This window comes from Mustela nivalis (genome assembly GCF_964662115.1).
Source record: "Mustela nivalis genome assembly, chromosome: 17".
Lineage (NCBI taxonomy): Eukaryota > Metazoa > Chordata > Mammalia > Carnivora > Mustelidae > Mustela > Mustela nivalis.
In genome coordinates this window covers 58,949,854-58,963,527 of record NC_139036.1, presented here as the reverse complement: position 1 = coordinate 58,963,527, position 13,674 = coordinate 58,949,854, and the positions used below count along the sequence as shown (strand labels likewise).

Genomic DNA, 13,674 nt, shown 5'->3' with positions numbered 1-13,674 from the left:
GCCTCTGCCTTTGGCTTGGGTCATGGTCTCAGGGTCCTGGGATGGAGCCCCGCATTGGGCTCTCTGCTCGGCAGTGAACCTGCTTCCTCCTCTCTCTCTGCCTGCCTCTCTGTCTAATTGTGATCTCTCTCTCTCTTTGTGTCAAATAAATAAAATCTTTAAAAAAAAAAAAATTCATGGAGGGGTGCCTGGGTTGCCTGGTTGGTTAAGCATCAAACTCTTGGTTTTGGCTCAGGTCATATTATAGAGCCCTGGATGGGGCCCTGTGCTCAGTGGGGAGTCTGATTGAGATTCTCTCTCCCTCTGCTCTTCCGTCCTCTAAAATAATAAATAAATAAATCCTAAAAAAAAAAAAAAGATTCATCGAGCACTTTCAATGTACCAAGTTTGAGAAAACCGACCACAGTCTGGTTCTTCAAGGTTCTCACTCATTCTCACTCACAGGGCATGTTGGTCAATGTGAAAAGAACTCCCCTGGAAGTTTGGACTGAGTCTCTGCCAAGTCTTAAAGGAAAAGTAGAAACCAGCCAAAGTGTAGAAGGCAGTTCCACCCGGAAGGAAGTGAACATGCAGAGATCCAGGCCTGGGGAACATTCTGGGGACAGCCTAGGGATCCATGAGAGGTCAGTGGGGTGGTGGCCACTGATGGCGGCCTTAGGCACACACTGGCTGAGTCTGCATCATCCCAAGGCATTGGAAACCTGGAGATATTAGAAAGCTGAAGGGAAACTTGGTAGTTGGCTAATCCGTTTGAAGACAAGTGGCTTCATGGAATGTGTCTTACACAGGAGATAACACAGCTCTCCAAAACAGAAAGACATTCCTGGCCACACCCGTCCCCCCAGCAGCCTGGGCTGCCGCCATGCCTCCTCTGTCCAGACACCCCAGTGCTTTAAAAAAAAGTAGCCAACGTGCACTGAGCATTTTACATGTTCAAGGTACCATTCTAAGCATTTGCACACATTAGCTCATTTAATCCTTACAACAACCAGGTGAGGTAGCTACTATTATCAGCCCATTTTACAAATCAGGAAACTGAGGCATGCCTGGGGAAGTAAATTACCAGAAGTCATACAGCTACTGGCTAGTGGAGTCTAGACAGGAGTTCAGTCTCCAGAATCAGTATATAAGGAGGGCATAGCCCCCACAACCACCGCTTGCCCCCACAGCCCCTTTCAGCCCTTCCCCCACTCCCAGCTTGCCAGCAGACATGCAGCCTTTGCTGTGGGTCCTCCACAGAGCACAGGCTCATTTGGGGACCATGTTCTTCTTCAGAGGCATGAGTGCCTCCAACTAGACTGGAATTCCCAGAGTTCCAGAGATGTTTCCGTCTCCTTATCTTTCCCCCTCCAACATCCCCTCCCTACAAATGAACTCTTAGAGTATCCTAGGGTCATCGTCACAATCTCCCCTTTTTCCCCCCGGTGTCCTCACTGCAGGGGCAGGGCAGGGGGGGGGGTGTCTCTTGCCTCGCCTGTCTCCTTGCAGGATTCACCCAGTGCTTCTGTCTGCCCAGCACTTTGCTCCGTGCCTGGCAACGGCAGGCACTCAATGAAGGTTTGTGGACTGGATGAATGAACCTGACTTGTGTCAGAGCATTATAATTTACAAAGCACTTTCTCATCCCATTAACTCGAGGGCTCTTTCTTATGAGTCTTCTTGTCCTCCACGGGCTCAGGACAGAAGTGTATGGTCATGGCGCAGCCTCCTCTGGTCCTTCTCCTGGACAAGAGAAAGAACAGACTCCTGATTCGGGAGAGGGGGATCCATTTCATTAGCCCGCAAGCATCTTGAGGGCAAAGACCTGGTCTTATTCATCATTATATATCAATACGTAGCATAATGCCTGGTACACAGAGCCCAGTATTTGAGAAATGCTTGAACAAATCCATTTCCCTCTCTGTGGAAGTGACTAAAAATAACAAGAAGGGTTCGTCCTTACTCCCGGGCCTAACAGAAGCTGAGGAAGAAGGAGACCCTATCCCTCCCTCCCGTTTCTAGCACACTCCCGCCTGCACAATCTCTTCTAGCTCTGTGATCTCAGCTCTCCGATGGGAAGAGGCTACTGTGATTATTTTACACATGGCAAACGGAGTCCCAGAGAGAGAGCTAAGTGTCCTGCCCAAATCTCACGGAGTCCGGACAGGCGAGGGAAGGAGGCGATGGACAGGCCCCCTCCCAGAGAGCCAAAGGAGCCAGGCCTCCGTGGGCTAGACTCCCGCGATGCCTGTTGTCAGCCTCTCTCCCTTCCTTTCCATCTCATTTTCTTCATCAGGGTGGCATCTGGTAAGAGGGCACAGCCCAAAGCCTCCGGCATCCCGTGTACCGAGAGGTGACGATTTCAGTGGAATTTAATCTGGTCCTCAGGGGTCTGTCCCCACTGCCTGCTTGGGGACCGATTGCAAAACTTCCCAGCCTTCATCAGGCTGGCCGTGGTTAGCCCAAGCCACCCACATCCATGCCGGCCGGACCAAGAGCAAATCCATCATTCACGCCGCGCACCTCCTCACCGCCCCCCAACCCCCGGCCCAGACCCCCACACTCGAGGTAGGGAGGGCGGGGCACATTCTTGGCGGCTCTGGGCCATCCGGAAGTGGGCTGAACTGAAAAGCTGTTTTCTGGAAATCCTCGGCTGCTGGACCTTGAAGCCCAGGTCTCATTCCAGCTGCGAGGAGAACTCTCCTGGGTCCCCCGGGAGGTCCCCCCGCCCCAGCTCCGGAGCCAGCCTCCCCACCGCCCCCTCCAGTTTCCATTCCCCAGCCTGGGAGGAGCAGCTCCGAACTCCGCTCCCCAGGAGACCCCGGGGCGCCCTCTAGCGGACGCGGGGCGCGGGGTGGGGCGGGTGCTTGCCCCGGGGCCAGTCCCGCCCGGAGGGAGCACCTGGCCAGACCCACACCGCACCCCCGAAAGTTTGGAGACCCAGACGTGTGAGAGCGGTTGTTGTCTGCGGGTCTCTGGTTTTCCGGCGGCGGGAGGCGGCACTCCTGTCCGCCTCGCCAAAGAACCTGGCAGTGGGCCGAGGGGCTGAAGCCGGACAGCCGCCACGCAGGCTGCGTCCCCTCCATCCCCGGGACTCCCGGCTGCGCTTCGGGGATATGACCCCGGGTCCCCACCCCCACCCCCGCTCCAGCTCCCGGGTCCGGCCCCAGTGTCGCCGACCGGCTTCGGAGTGTCCCCACTTCCCTCGCGGCAGGCCCGGCCCTCCTGGGGCCGCGATCGGGACCTCGGGCGGGCTCGGGTGGGGGCGAGGGGGTGTCCCCGCGAGGTCTGAGAAAAAGGGAAGGGGAGCCGGGAGCCTCTCCCGCCCGGCCTCCTGGAACTGCCCGCGCGCTCCCGGAGCGGGGGCCCCCGCCTCTGCCAGAAACCGGCCTTCTTAGAAGGGAGGGGGAAAGTGTGAATGAGAAGTTGGGGGCGGAGCGCGCGGGGGGAGGGGCCGCTGCCAGGAACGCGCCGCCGGGGCTGGCGCCGCGCCCGCCGGCCGCCGGGGCCGCCTCGCGCCGCGCTTTGTCTGTGCGCGCGTCTCGGCCGGTCCTGGTCCCGCTCGCGGCCCGCCCTCGGCCGCCCGCGGCCCCTCCTTCGCCCTCCGCGCAGCCTTTCATTGCTGCGAGTAGTGACTAAACATTACAAGAAGGCCGGCCGCGCAGTTCCAGGAATCGGGGGGGCGGGGCGCGGCGGCCGCGTATATACCCGCGAGCGCGGCCTCGGCGGCGGCTCCGACTCGCACTCCCGCGCCGCCGCCGCCGCCTGCGCCGCCGCTCCGGCCCAGCTCCCGCCGCGGCCCCTCGCCTCGTCCCCGCCGGCCGGCCCGGGGACGCGCAGGGGGCAGGGCGGGCGCCCCAGCGAAGCCCGAAGGACGCGCGCGCGAGGCCCTTTGTGGACTTCACGGCCGCCAACATCTGGGCGCAGCGCGGGCCACCGCTGGCCGCCGCGCCGCCGCCGCCTCGCCTTGGGGACCGTAGGAGGCGCAGCCCCGAGGCCGGAGACTTCGTTTTGGGACGAGGTAGGAAGGAGGGGCGCGGCGTGGAGCGGGGCGGGAGCGGGGGTTCGCGGTGGGGGGGGGGCCCAGCTAGTCTCGGGAGCTTTTCCCGGTTTCCCCTCCCCTTCCCTGGTCATTCCCGGCAGGGAGGGGACGAGGTAGGGGCCAGAGCGGATGGAAGCCGGAGATCCCAGGTTCCCGGAAGACCCAGGCTGGGCCCTCGGGCTTCTCCTGTCCCCTCCCCACCCTACCCCCCCAATGCCTCAGATTTCTCTCTCCGACCCCGCCGCCCGGGGCCACCGGACTGAGCGGCGCCCAGAGCGTCCCGGGGGCCCTTCTCCCGCTCCCCTCCACGGCCATGCTCCCGGAGACCCAACTTCCGCGCCCGAGTTTCCCACTCGGCGTTCTCCCAGTGCGCGCCGGGGAGGGGGCTGCGTGGGGCAACCCCGCCGGCGGGGGCGGGGGGCTGGGCGGGCTCCGCCGGGTGCCCGGGTGGGAGGAAGGGCTCAGGAGGGAGGCCCTCCGGGCCGGGGGTGCCCCGGCCGCTCGGCGGAGGCTGGGGAGCCGGGGCGGACAGGGCGCGCTAGAGGGTTCCGGGCACTCACGCGGCGCGCCCCTTCCTCCCCACAGCCCCCCGGGATGCGGTAGCGGCCGCTGTGCGGAGGCCGCCGAGCAGCTGCAGCCGCCGCCGCGCAGATCCACGCTGGCTCCGTGCGCCATGGTCACCCACAGCAAGTTTCCCGCCGCCGGGATGAGCCGCCCCCTGGACACCAGCCTGCGCCTCAAGACCTTCAGCTCCAAGAGCGAGTACCAGCTGGTGGTGAACGCAGTCCGCAAGCTGCAGGAGAGCGGCTTCTACTGGAGCGCCGTGACGGGCGGCGAGGCGAACCTGCTGCTCAGCGCCGAGCCCGCCGGCACCTTCCTCATCCGCGACAGCTCGGACCAGCGCCACTTCTTCACGCTCAGCGTCAAGACCCAGTCGGGGACCAAGAACCTGCGCATCCAGTGCGAGGGGGGCAGCTTCTCCCTGCAGAGCGACCCCCGGAGCACGCAGCCGGTGCCCCGCTTCGACTGCGTGCTCAAGCTGGTGCATCACTACATGCCGCCCCCCGGCGCCCCCTCCTTCCCCTCGCCACCGACCGAGCCCTCCTCCGAGGTGCCAGAGCAGCCGCCATCCCAGCCGCTCCCTGGGAATCCCCCCAGGAGAGCCTATTACATCTACTCGGGGGGCGAGAAGATCCCCCTGGTGTTGAGCCGGCCCCTCTCCTCCAACGTGGCCACTCTCCAGCATCTCTGTCGGAAGACCGTCAATGGCCACCTGGACTCCTATGAGAAAGTCACCCAGCTGCCTGGGCCCATTCGGGAATTCCTGGACCAGTACGATGCCCCGCTTTAAAGAGCAAAGGACAGGGGTCGGGGCGAGGAGCCTGGGTCCCTTCTCCTCCGTGGCACATGGCACAAGCACAAGAATCCGGCCAGGAGAGCCCTGCAGCTCTGGGCGAGCCAGCGGAGGGGCGGACTGGCCCCTCCCTTCGGCCCTCCCCCCTGCAGAATGGGGCAGGCGGGACCTGGAATGTGTTTGAGGGAAGGGGGAGTGCCACCTGAGCGCCCCGCCCCCACTCCAGCTACTCCGGAGGAGCCCGCTGGCCCGATGGGGACCGCGACGGCAGCCGTGGATTCTCTTCTCAGCTCTTCGCTTCCTCGACTCCCCCTGCATTTCCAAACAGGGGACACTGCGGGAGTGTTGAACTAGTGAGAACTGCCGGGGAGTCTTCAAACTTTCCAACGGAACTTGTTTGCTCTTTGATTTGGTTTAAAAGGTAGCTTTAAACCCGAGCAGGTCTCTGGCCTGGAAAAGGGTGCGCGAGAGGGCGCCCAGGGCCCCAGGGCTGCAGGCTGGCCATGGCGTTGGCCGCTCCCACTGCCCACCCCCAGGTGAGGAGGGCGACTGCGTGCCCCTCCCATGGCTCTGGGCGATAAGGGCAAGCGGTGACCTGAAGGGGTCTGTTCTGTCCCGGTCTCTGGGACAGCCACCAGAAACAGGTCGCAGAGTCCATCTAGTTAGTGCCCGGGACCCCCGTTTTAAGGGGGAAGTGGCACTGGGAGGGGAAGGGGTGGGCAGGTCAATGACTCTTCCCCACCCCTGCTCTATCGTCTGGCACCTGGGGCAGGTCGAAGATGGAGATGAGCCAGCTTTGACCCCAGATTCCGGACAGAGAAGATGAGGGATTCTAGTTTGTGCCTCCTGACTGTCTGGCTAGGAGATTTGCCTTAAATGCTCCCTGTCCCATGGATAGGGACTGGCACACAAGAAGCCACACACTCAGCCAATCCCGACAGAGGCCAAGGGATCCTCGGGGCCGGCCGCTCGGCGTGGGGGGAGGGGTGGGCGGAGGTGGAAGGGGGGGGGTGAGGAATCCACGCCTTCCAGCCCCGCACTGGAAGAATTCGAGCCATTCGGTAGTGGCCAGTCACAGGTGCCTCCCGGTGCCCGGGCTCTGGCAGGGCAGAGCCACCAGGTCCCACGGCCCTCCTCCCCTGGGGGAAGGGCACAGGCAGGAAGTCACGGAGAGACTGGGGCCCCGCCACCCCTGCCGCTCCAGCTCTGTAATAGCACTGATCAGTGAAAATTTTAACAGGAATGTAGCAGCGATGGAATTAACCTGGAACTGTTCTTTTTGGGGAAAAATGAAACAAACACAAAGTTTTCTGTGTCAGGTGTTGGGCTGGCTGGGGCAGCTGTGTGTTGGGGTGTTTGGTTTAGGTTTTTTTTTTTTCTTTTTCCTGGTCTTTTTGTTTGTTTGTTTTAATAATGTTTACAATCTGCCTCAGTCACTCTGTCTTTTATAAAGATCTCACCTCCAGCCCTCTCCCCTCCCCCACCCAGGCCTTCGAGGCTGTTAGGAGATGCTTGAAGAACCCAACAAGTTACCAGTGGAAGTCAAACTTTGCACATATTTATATTTATACTCAAAAAAGAAACATTTCAGTAATTTATAATAAAGAGCACTATTTTTTAATGAAAACCGACTGAAGCCTTTTCCTCCCGGCCCCTTTCCTGCCTTGGTTTCTCTCCCCACCTCCCCCACCCCGCCTCCCAGGGGTGGGGTTGGGGGAGCCGCAGAGGTGAAGGCTCCCCCTGGCTGTCCGGGGCGCCTCCTTGCCGTGGAGACAGCTCGGCTTCACTACGTCACTGACAAGCCGAAGCAGCCACCCCGGCTTTACCGAGAGGGGTAATTCCTGCCAGTCTGATTCAGATCTGACCAGAATATGCAAAGCAAGTTCGAAGGAAGCCCTTCAAAGGGTTTGCAGGGAGTAAGCTGAGCTGTGGTCAAAGCTTTTAGAGACTCCAGGCTATTAGAGGCGCTCTGCTGCTTGGCAAGGAGGTGTTCCGAGAAAGCCCAGACTCCCAGGGTCCTGGCGGTGACCCGTGACCTCAGCACAGCCCGGTTCATGGGAGGTGGGGGGAAGGGTGATCCCCAGGGACACTGCCTCCCTCCATTCCTGGGACACCCCTCCTGAGCGGTGGCCAGTCACAGGCCTCCTGGTGACAGCATCTATTTGCCTATTTTTAGTCGCTCCCACCCTTTGGGCACTTAGAAGCTATCCCGCTAACCTTCCCAGCCCCACAAGGCAGGTGTGAGCACTGCCGTATTCTTAGACACGAGGGAGCATTGGAGCTGGGGGCTTATGCTGGTCAATTCTGATGCCTAGAACAGTGCTCAGTAAATATTTGTCCCCCGGGGAGGGGGGCAGCCACTTAGGTTCAGGGAGGTTAAGCAACCTGCCCACAGACACACCACTTGGGAATGTGGGAGAAGACACAGAACTAGAACCTGGGAGCATCTGGTTTCCAAAGCCCATGAATTCTCTCTGCCTCCCTAAGCACTAAGTATGTGCCCAGGGCTGCCCCTCTGCACATCTCCCCACAAAGTCAACAGGTGAGGTTTCCAGCATTACAGTTGTGCTCAAAAATTAAAAAAAAAAATACTTTTTCTGTGACATTTTTCTTCCCTGCTTCTTCCCCCCCAAACCCCAAACCTGACAGCTGCAGAGATGAGTGTTATCCCCAAGTCAGGGGCCCCCAGGACTTTCCTCAAACCTCAGATGCCTGAAACAAACGCAGGAGGCCTCACTCCCCACCCCCCACCCCCCTACTTCCCCACCACCACCCCCCTGCCATAAGCTGCTCCAGGAATCTGTGTCCAAAAGGCAACCAGGAGCAAATAGTCATGTTTCTTTCCCATTTCCTAGACTTTGGGGGGAGATAATGGAAAGTGACAAGAAAGGACCAGGCTAGGCATGAGACTACTGAGTGGACAGAGCATGTAGGAACCACTTCAGAGAGACCACTGCTTCTGGAAATGGGACTGCAGACCCAGGTAAGCTCATCTTCCCAGAGCACAAAGTCAGGTGAGAGGACCCAGTGGGGCCTGGGAAGCTCCAGGCAGCCTCTTCCCTGAGCAGGGGTCTGCCAGCCAGCCAGCCACCATCGGCCTTCAGCAGAGAGCTGCACAGCTGCTGGAAGGACAGACTCCCTGGAACCTTGGAACCTAGAGCACACTAAGTCCCAGTCCTTGGCCCAGAAGGCCGTTGAGTAAGGATGCCCAGCATTCGCAGGGCACTGATGGAAAGGGCTTGATCTTCTCTGCCCCAGGAGAGAGCCCTTGTCCTGGCCACCCCCGACGTTAAACTCAGAGGCAGGAAGACCCCAGACTCCTTTCCCTGGATGCCTGCTTCCCATCCTTCTTCCCACACTTTTATTTATTTGTCTCTCTGTTTTCAGACCACAAACTAGACCAGCCTTCTACTTTTGCAGACAAAGAAGCAGAGTCCCAGGGAAGGAAAGCAATTTGCTTACATTCACACAGCAAGATAGTGGCAACACCAAGGCAAGAATCTCTCCCTTACATCCCTCTGCCCCCCAGGGTTCCTTCCCGTGTTTCCTCCTCATCCTGCCCTCCTGTTGCAAAAATCTTTCTGTACTTCTCAGTCCTCTTGGGGACAGAGCCCACCCTCTCCCAGGGACCTAAGGGCAGGGGGCTCTCACCTGGCTGCTAGAGGAGTGTGCCTGGTTCCCAGATGTGCTAAGAAGTCTGAGCAGGCACCCACGCCTCAATGGGGTTAAGAAGAGCATAGCTGGGGGTCCCTGACCCCCAGAAAGGGGAGCTTGCTGCTTCCAGGCCCTGCAACCCAACCCTATCATGCTGCTTCTGGCTTCTGAATCCGCCCCCAAGAGGCCCTATCCTTTCTCCGGTGGTGCTGTTTTGGGGCAGGCCTCCGGATGAGCTAGAGCCAGGAACGGGAAACCTAAGGCCTGCTCTGCGGGGGGAGGGAGAGAAGGAGGCCCCAGCCAGGGGAGCTGGAGATGGAAAATTAGCCTGCACGTTGGGTCCTAGTCTAAGGAACGAGGAAGGAGGTTCGGGAGGGGGCACCGCCAGGGTACCAGGCGCAGACACGGGGAGAGAGAGTCACAGAGGGAGTCCGAGCACCGACAGAAGTCCGCGGGGGTGGGGGACCACGTGCAGGGGGCGGATCCGGGAGACCCAAGTCGAGGGTGGGAAGAGCCCGCCCGGGACGCACCTTCCCGCGCCGCGTCCCGCCCCCTCCCGTGCGGGCTGCCGCCGTGCGGGCGGGCGCGTCGCTCCCAAGCCGGCCTCTGCCAGGAAGAGCCACTTCCCGGACGCCGCGGGAGCCCTGGCGGAGCTATGCGAAGAATGTCCGCGCTGAGCCCGGCGGGCGGCACCTCCCTGGCCCGCGCCGCCGCCGCCGCCGCCGCCGCCGCCGCCGCCGAGCCGCCGCCGCCGCCGCCGCCCAGCGGAGCGTGCGTGCCCAGGGCAGGCCACGCCCCGCCACGCCCCCGCCACGCCCCCGCCCCGCGGAGCGCGGTCGCCGTGACAACGGGATTACAGGCGCGGAGCGCTGTTTATTCTCAGCCGAGTGCCAGGAAATTCGACGGGGTGGCTGCCAGGCGCGCCTCCCTGGGGTAGGGGGGGCGGGAGAGGGAGGAGAGAGGGTGGGCCAGCGCGCCCGGGGCTCCTGGGGGAGGGAGGCGGCCCTCCGTCACCGGGGGTCCCTGACCCCTCCGAGGGGAGCTGCTCAGAGAGCACCGACTCTGCCGGCCAGAAGTGAATCAAGCTTTCTCCCCCCAGGAGAGCCAAATCTCCCTCCAGCCTGGCTCCGGTGGCCCACCCGCCCCCCGCCCCCCAGGGCACACCCTTCTCTGTTCGGGGATCCCGTCCTGGGAGCCCCCCAGCCCCCAGCCCCTCAGTCCCTCATTCGCTCACTCAACAGCTATTGAACACGTCCAGTGCGTCAGGGGATTGGATGTGGGACAAGACAAGGCCCTGACTGCCCTTCTCTCCTGAGGTTGACCGGGAGTGACAATGAACTAGTAAATCCATAAATACAATAATTACAGATTGCTATCAGGACCCCAAAGATGCATCTTCAAGTCACATTTCCAGTACGCCCCACATCCACGATCCTGCCCCACCCTCGGGTAGGCTGACCAGCTTGTCCTGGTTTGCCCCGCCCTGTCCCAGTTCACCCTGAAAGTCCAGCAAACCAGGCTAGTTGATCACCCCACCCTCAGGGCAGAATGCACCCATTTCAGAGATGGGGAAACTGAGGCCCAGAATACCAGGGCAGTTCTTCCAAGGTCATGGGGCCCGTTAGAAAGAGAACGGGAGCTGGACGCCCTCTGGCTGAGAAACCAGGGCTCCTTCAGCCAAATACCCTTCACACACACCCTCCTCAGGCCCCCTGAAGCATGGAAACACCTGCAGCCAGCCCCCAGGGACAGGATGAAATTGCTGACTTCCAGACTGCAAGCTGGGCTCCTTCTGAATCAGAAGCCCTGGGGATCTTCCGGGAAGCTGCATACTCAACATCACTCCAGGTGACTCTCAGACCACTGCGTGCTGCCTTCGGGGAAGACAAGCCTGGATCCTCCCCTCTTCCTGGGATGGGGAATTTCCTTCTTGAACCTTGACTAAGCCCATCTGGGAAGTCAGCTGGGAGGGAAAGCCTGGGTTCACTGCCCGCACCCCGCCAGGCAAGCGACAAGCGCAGGCAAGTGCAGCCCTTCCCTCTCCTGCTGGGCTCCAGCCCCTGGGCCCTGGGCCTGAGACCAGGGGGCCCCATTGGGAGGAGTACGGTACTCCTTCTCCCCCCAGCCCCTGGTGTTGAGCCCTCACAGCTGCGCTGTGCTGGGAACAGGCCAGGCATTTGTGAAATCCTCGGGTGAGCCTGACCCACTGTCATGAGGACTGCCTGTGGAAGCTGGTGCAGGGAGGGGGATGGGGGGCTGTTCCCAGAAGCGGGGAGAACTCTGGACTTCCCACTCCTGAGTGCTCTGCATTGCAGCACGGCCTTAAGCAACAGCAGTGGTCTGGAAGGCTGCACTGCAGAGAACCAGAGGCCCCAGGCTCTCTTCTGAAAAGAAACTAGGGCTCTGAATGCTAAAACTTCCACGCACTCCTCCTTACCCGTCGCTGCTGCCACTCGCAGTGAAGACCGGGCCCAGCCTTAGAGAAAGGCGGACTCAAGGCTAGACTTACAAAAAGAAGAAGAAGGGGAAGAAGATAACCAGAATGCTAGTTTGTTATGTACATTATACAATAAAATGTATTTCCTTTTTTTTTTAATGATTTTATTTATTCATTTGAGACAGCGGGAGCACGAGCTAGTGCAGGGGAGCAGAGGGAGAGGGAGAAGGGGAGCCCAACACAGGGCTTGATCCCAGGACCCCATGATCAGGACCAGTGCTTAACCCACTGAGCCACCCAGGCGCCCAAGAAAATGTTTTTCCTTTCACTCCCTGCTCCCCAAATCTCCACTCTTCCTTTGGAACAGAAAACCTTACGTAGTACCTATATCATACAGCATGTTAAAGACACGAAATAGAAAACCTGGTCGTTCAGGAGGCCGCCGTACTGCCCAACCGCGGGGGATGCTGTTCACAATACACTCTTTGTGGTTGGGGTCCCAGAAAGTCATGTGGTGGGGGGCTGCTGGGTTTGGGAATTTTAGGGTACATTAGCAGCGCCAGACCCTTGCCTTAACGACACTCCAGGGCAAACCCGAGGCTGGTAGGAACTGTGTTCTGGGTGCTGTCGCCAGCGCTGGGGCTCCATGCCAACCAAGAAGCATTTAGCCTTCGGGATGCTTACAGTCTGAAAGGGGAACCAGACGTGAAAAGCAAGAAGTATCCTAAAAAGGAATGGGTGTAAAAATAAAATGTTATACAGCCTACAGCGGGGGGGCCCCCAGGAGGAAATGACCAACATTGGTTTCCCAGAAGAGGGGCCACTGGTGAGCCAAGGCAAAAACAGCAGTTGTCCCCTCCCGCAGGCAGGCGGTGTGGGACACAGGGCATCCTAATGATCCGAAACAGGGAAGTGGCCCGGAAAAGGGAAAAAACCTTAGGGAACTTGAAGTTTGGTATGTCCCCATCAGGCACATCCACGCCAGACTCATCGTCTAAAAATACTGCTTTTGTGACATCACATGCAAGACCCACTCCCGTAGGGGCCACAGTGGTTCCTTGGACGTTTTCTTCTCAGCTGGATTCCAGTGCTTGTCATGCTGTCACCTGAGTGGAAACCCGGCCTCACCAGCTCCCCACCCCACGCACCCCACGCTGGCAGATACCCTTCCTTCCACCAGGGTGCCCTCCTCATCTGCCCACCACAGGCATTCCCCACCCCCGTGCTCCCTTGTGAGCCCATGTCCTGGCCTGTTGGGGTTATCCCACCCAAAGGCTCGGCCTGCCCGCCCCCTCCCCATCCCTCTCTTTGAGTTCTGTCCCTCCTTTCAGGCTGCCTCCTTTCCCGCCTCCTCCCTGAAGCTCTCCTAGGACTCAGAGAGTTTTGAGACCTCTCTTCCCTTATAAGGCGTCTGCGGGGCCATTGCTACTTGTTTACCACCTGGTCACATGGTGTTATGGTTCCTCGACTTCTTCCCACCTGGACTGTGGACACTTAGAAGGAAGAAACTCACTCTGGGGATGCCTGGGGGGGGGCTCAGTCAGTTGGGCATCTGGTTTCACCTCAGGTCATGATCCTGGGGTCCTGGGATGGAATTCTGCGTCAGGTTCCCTGCTCAACGGGCAGCCTGCTTCTTCTCCTGCCTGCCTCTCTCTCTGTCAAATAAATAAATGAAATCTTAAAAAAAAAAAAAAGAAAGAAAGAAAGAACAAAACTCACTCTTGCCCATTCCCTCGATGATTATTTACTGAATGCCTACTCTGTACCAGGCTCTGTATCTGCTCTTTTATGTTCTTCACAAAACCCACCAGATTAGGAGGCGCTAGTGGAAGCCCACGAGGCACTTGATCTGAAGCTGTACAAAACGAGATTGTCTTTAAATGATGGGGTTTCGGAAGTCGTTAGAGTATTAAATCATCTACGGTTTTTTACTTTGGGACGCAAACAGGCTTCTTTTATTTTTAGTACCTTATGTTCGCATAGATGGCATTTCTGTGTTTCTCAAAATGCATCCTGTTACGTGGTATCATTCCACGCTCCCTATTCGCCTCTGATGCAAGGGAAATGAAATGGATTGCATTTTCCCGGAGAGCAAATCAAGGTGTGGAGGGGGTTTAGACCTGCCGCAAAGCACACGGGTAATTAGCAGTAGAAGCAGACTTGGACCCTCATCACCTGGCTTCAAGCCTAGCCCCCTCTCCACTACTG

General features: G+C 59.3%; 1 protein-coding gene and 1 long non-coding RNA gene across 3 annotated transcripts; both read left to right on the top strand.

The window, feature by feature from the left end:
* The first annotated feature begins 3,514 nt into the window (after positions 1 to 3,514).
* Positions 3,515 to 7,002, top strand: SOCS3 (suppressor of cytokine signaling 3). The gene is made up of 2 exons (XM_082705518.1): positions 3,515 to 4,000; positions 4,607 to 7,002. The coding sequence occupies exon 2, from the start codon at positions 4,695 to 4,697 to the stop codon at positions 5,370 to 5,372; it is 678 nt and encodes a 225-aa protein (XP_082561644.1). The 5' UTR covers positions 3,515 to 4,000; positions 4,607 to 4,694; the 3' UTR covers positions 5,373 to 7,002.
* Positions 7,003 to 8,220: 1,218 nt separating this feature from the next.
* On the top strand, positions 8,221 to 11,625 carry LOC309850929. Of its 2 annotated transcripts, XR_014304534.1 has the most exons (3): positions 8,221 to 8,358; positions 8,763 to 8,868; positions 10,737 to 11,625. It is a non-coding gene; the product is annotated as an uncharacterized lncRNA (long non-coding RNA). The 2 variants fall into 2 exon arrangements; XR_014304535.1 differs by lacking the exons at positions 8,221 to 8,358; positions 8,763 to 8,868 and adding an exon at positions 9,987 to 10,478.
* Positions 11,626 to 13,674: the final 2,049 nt, after the last annotated feature.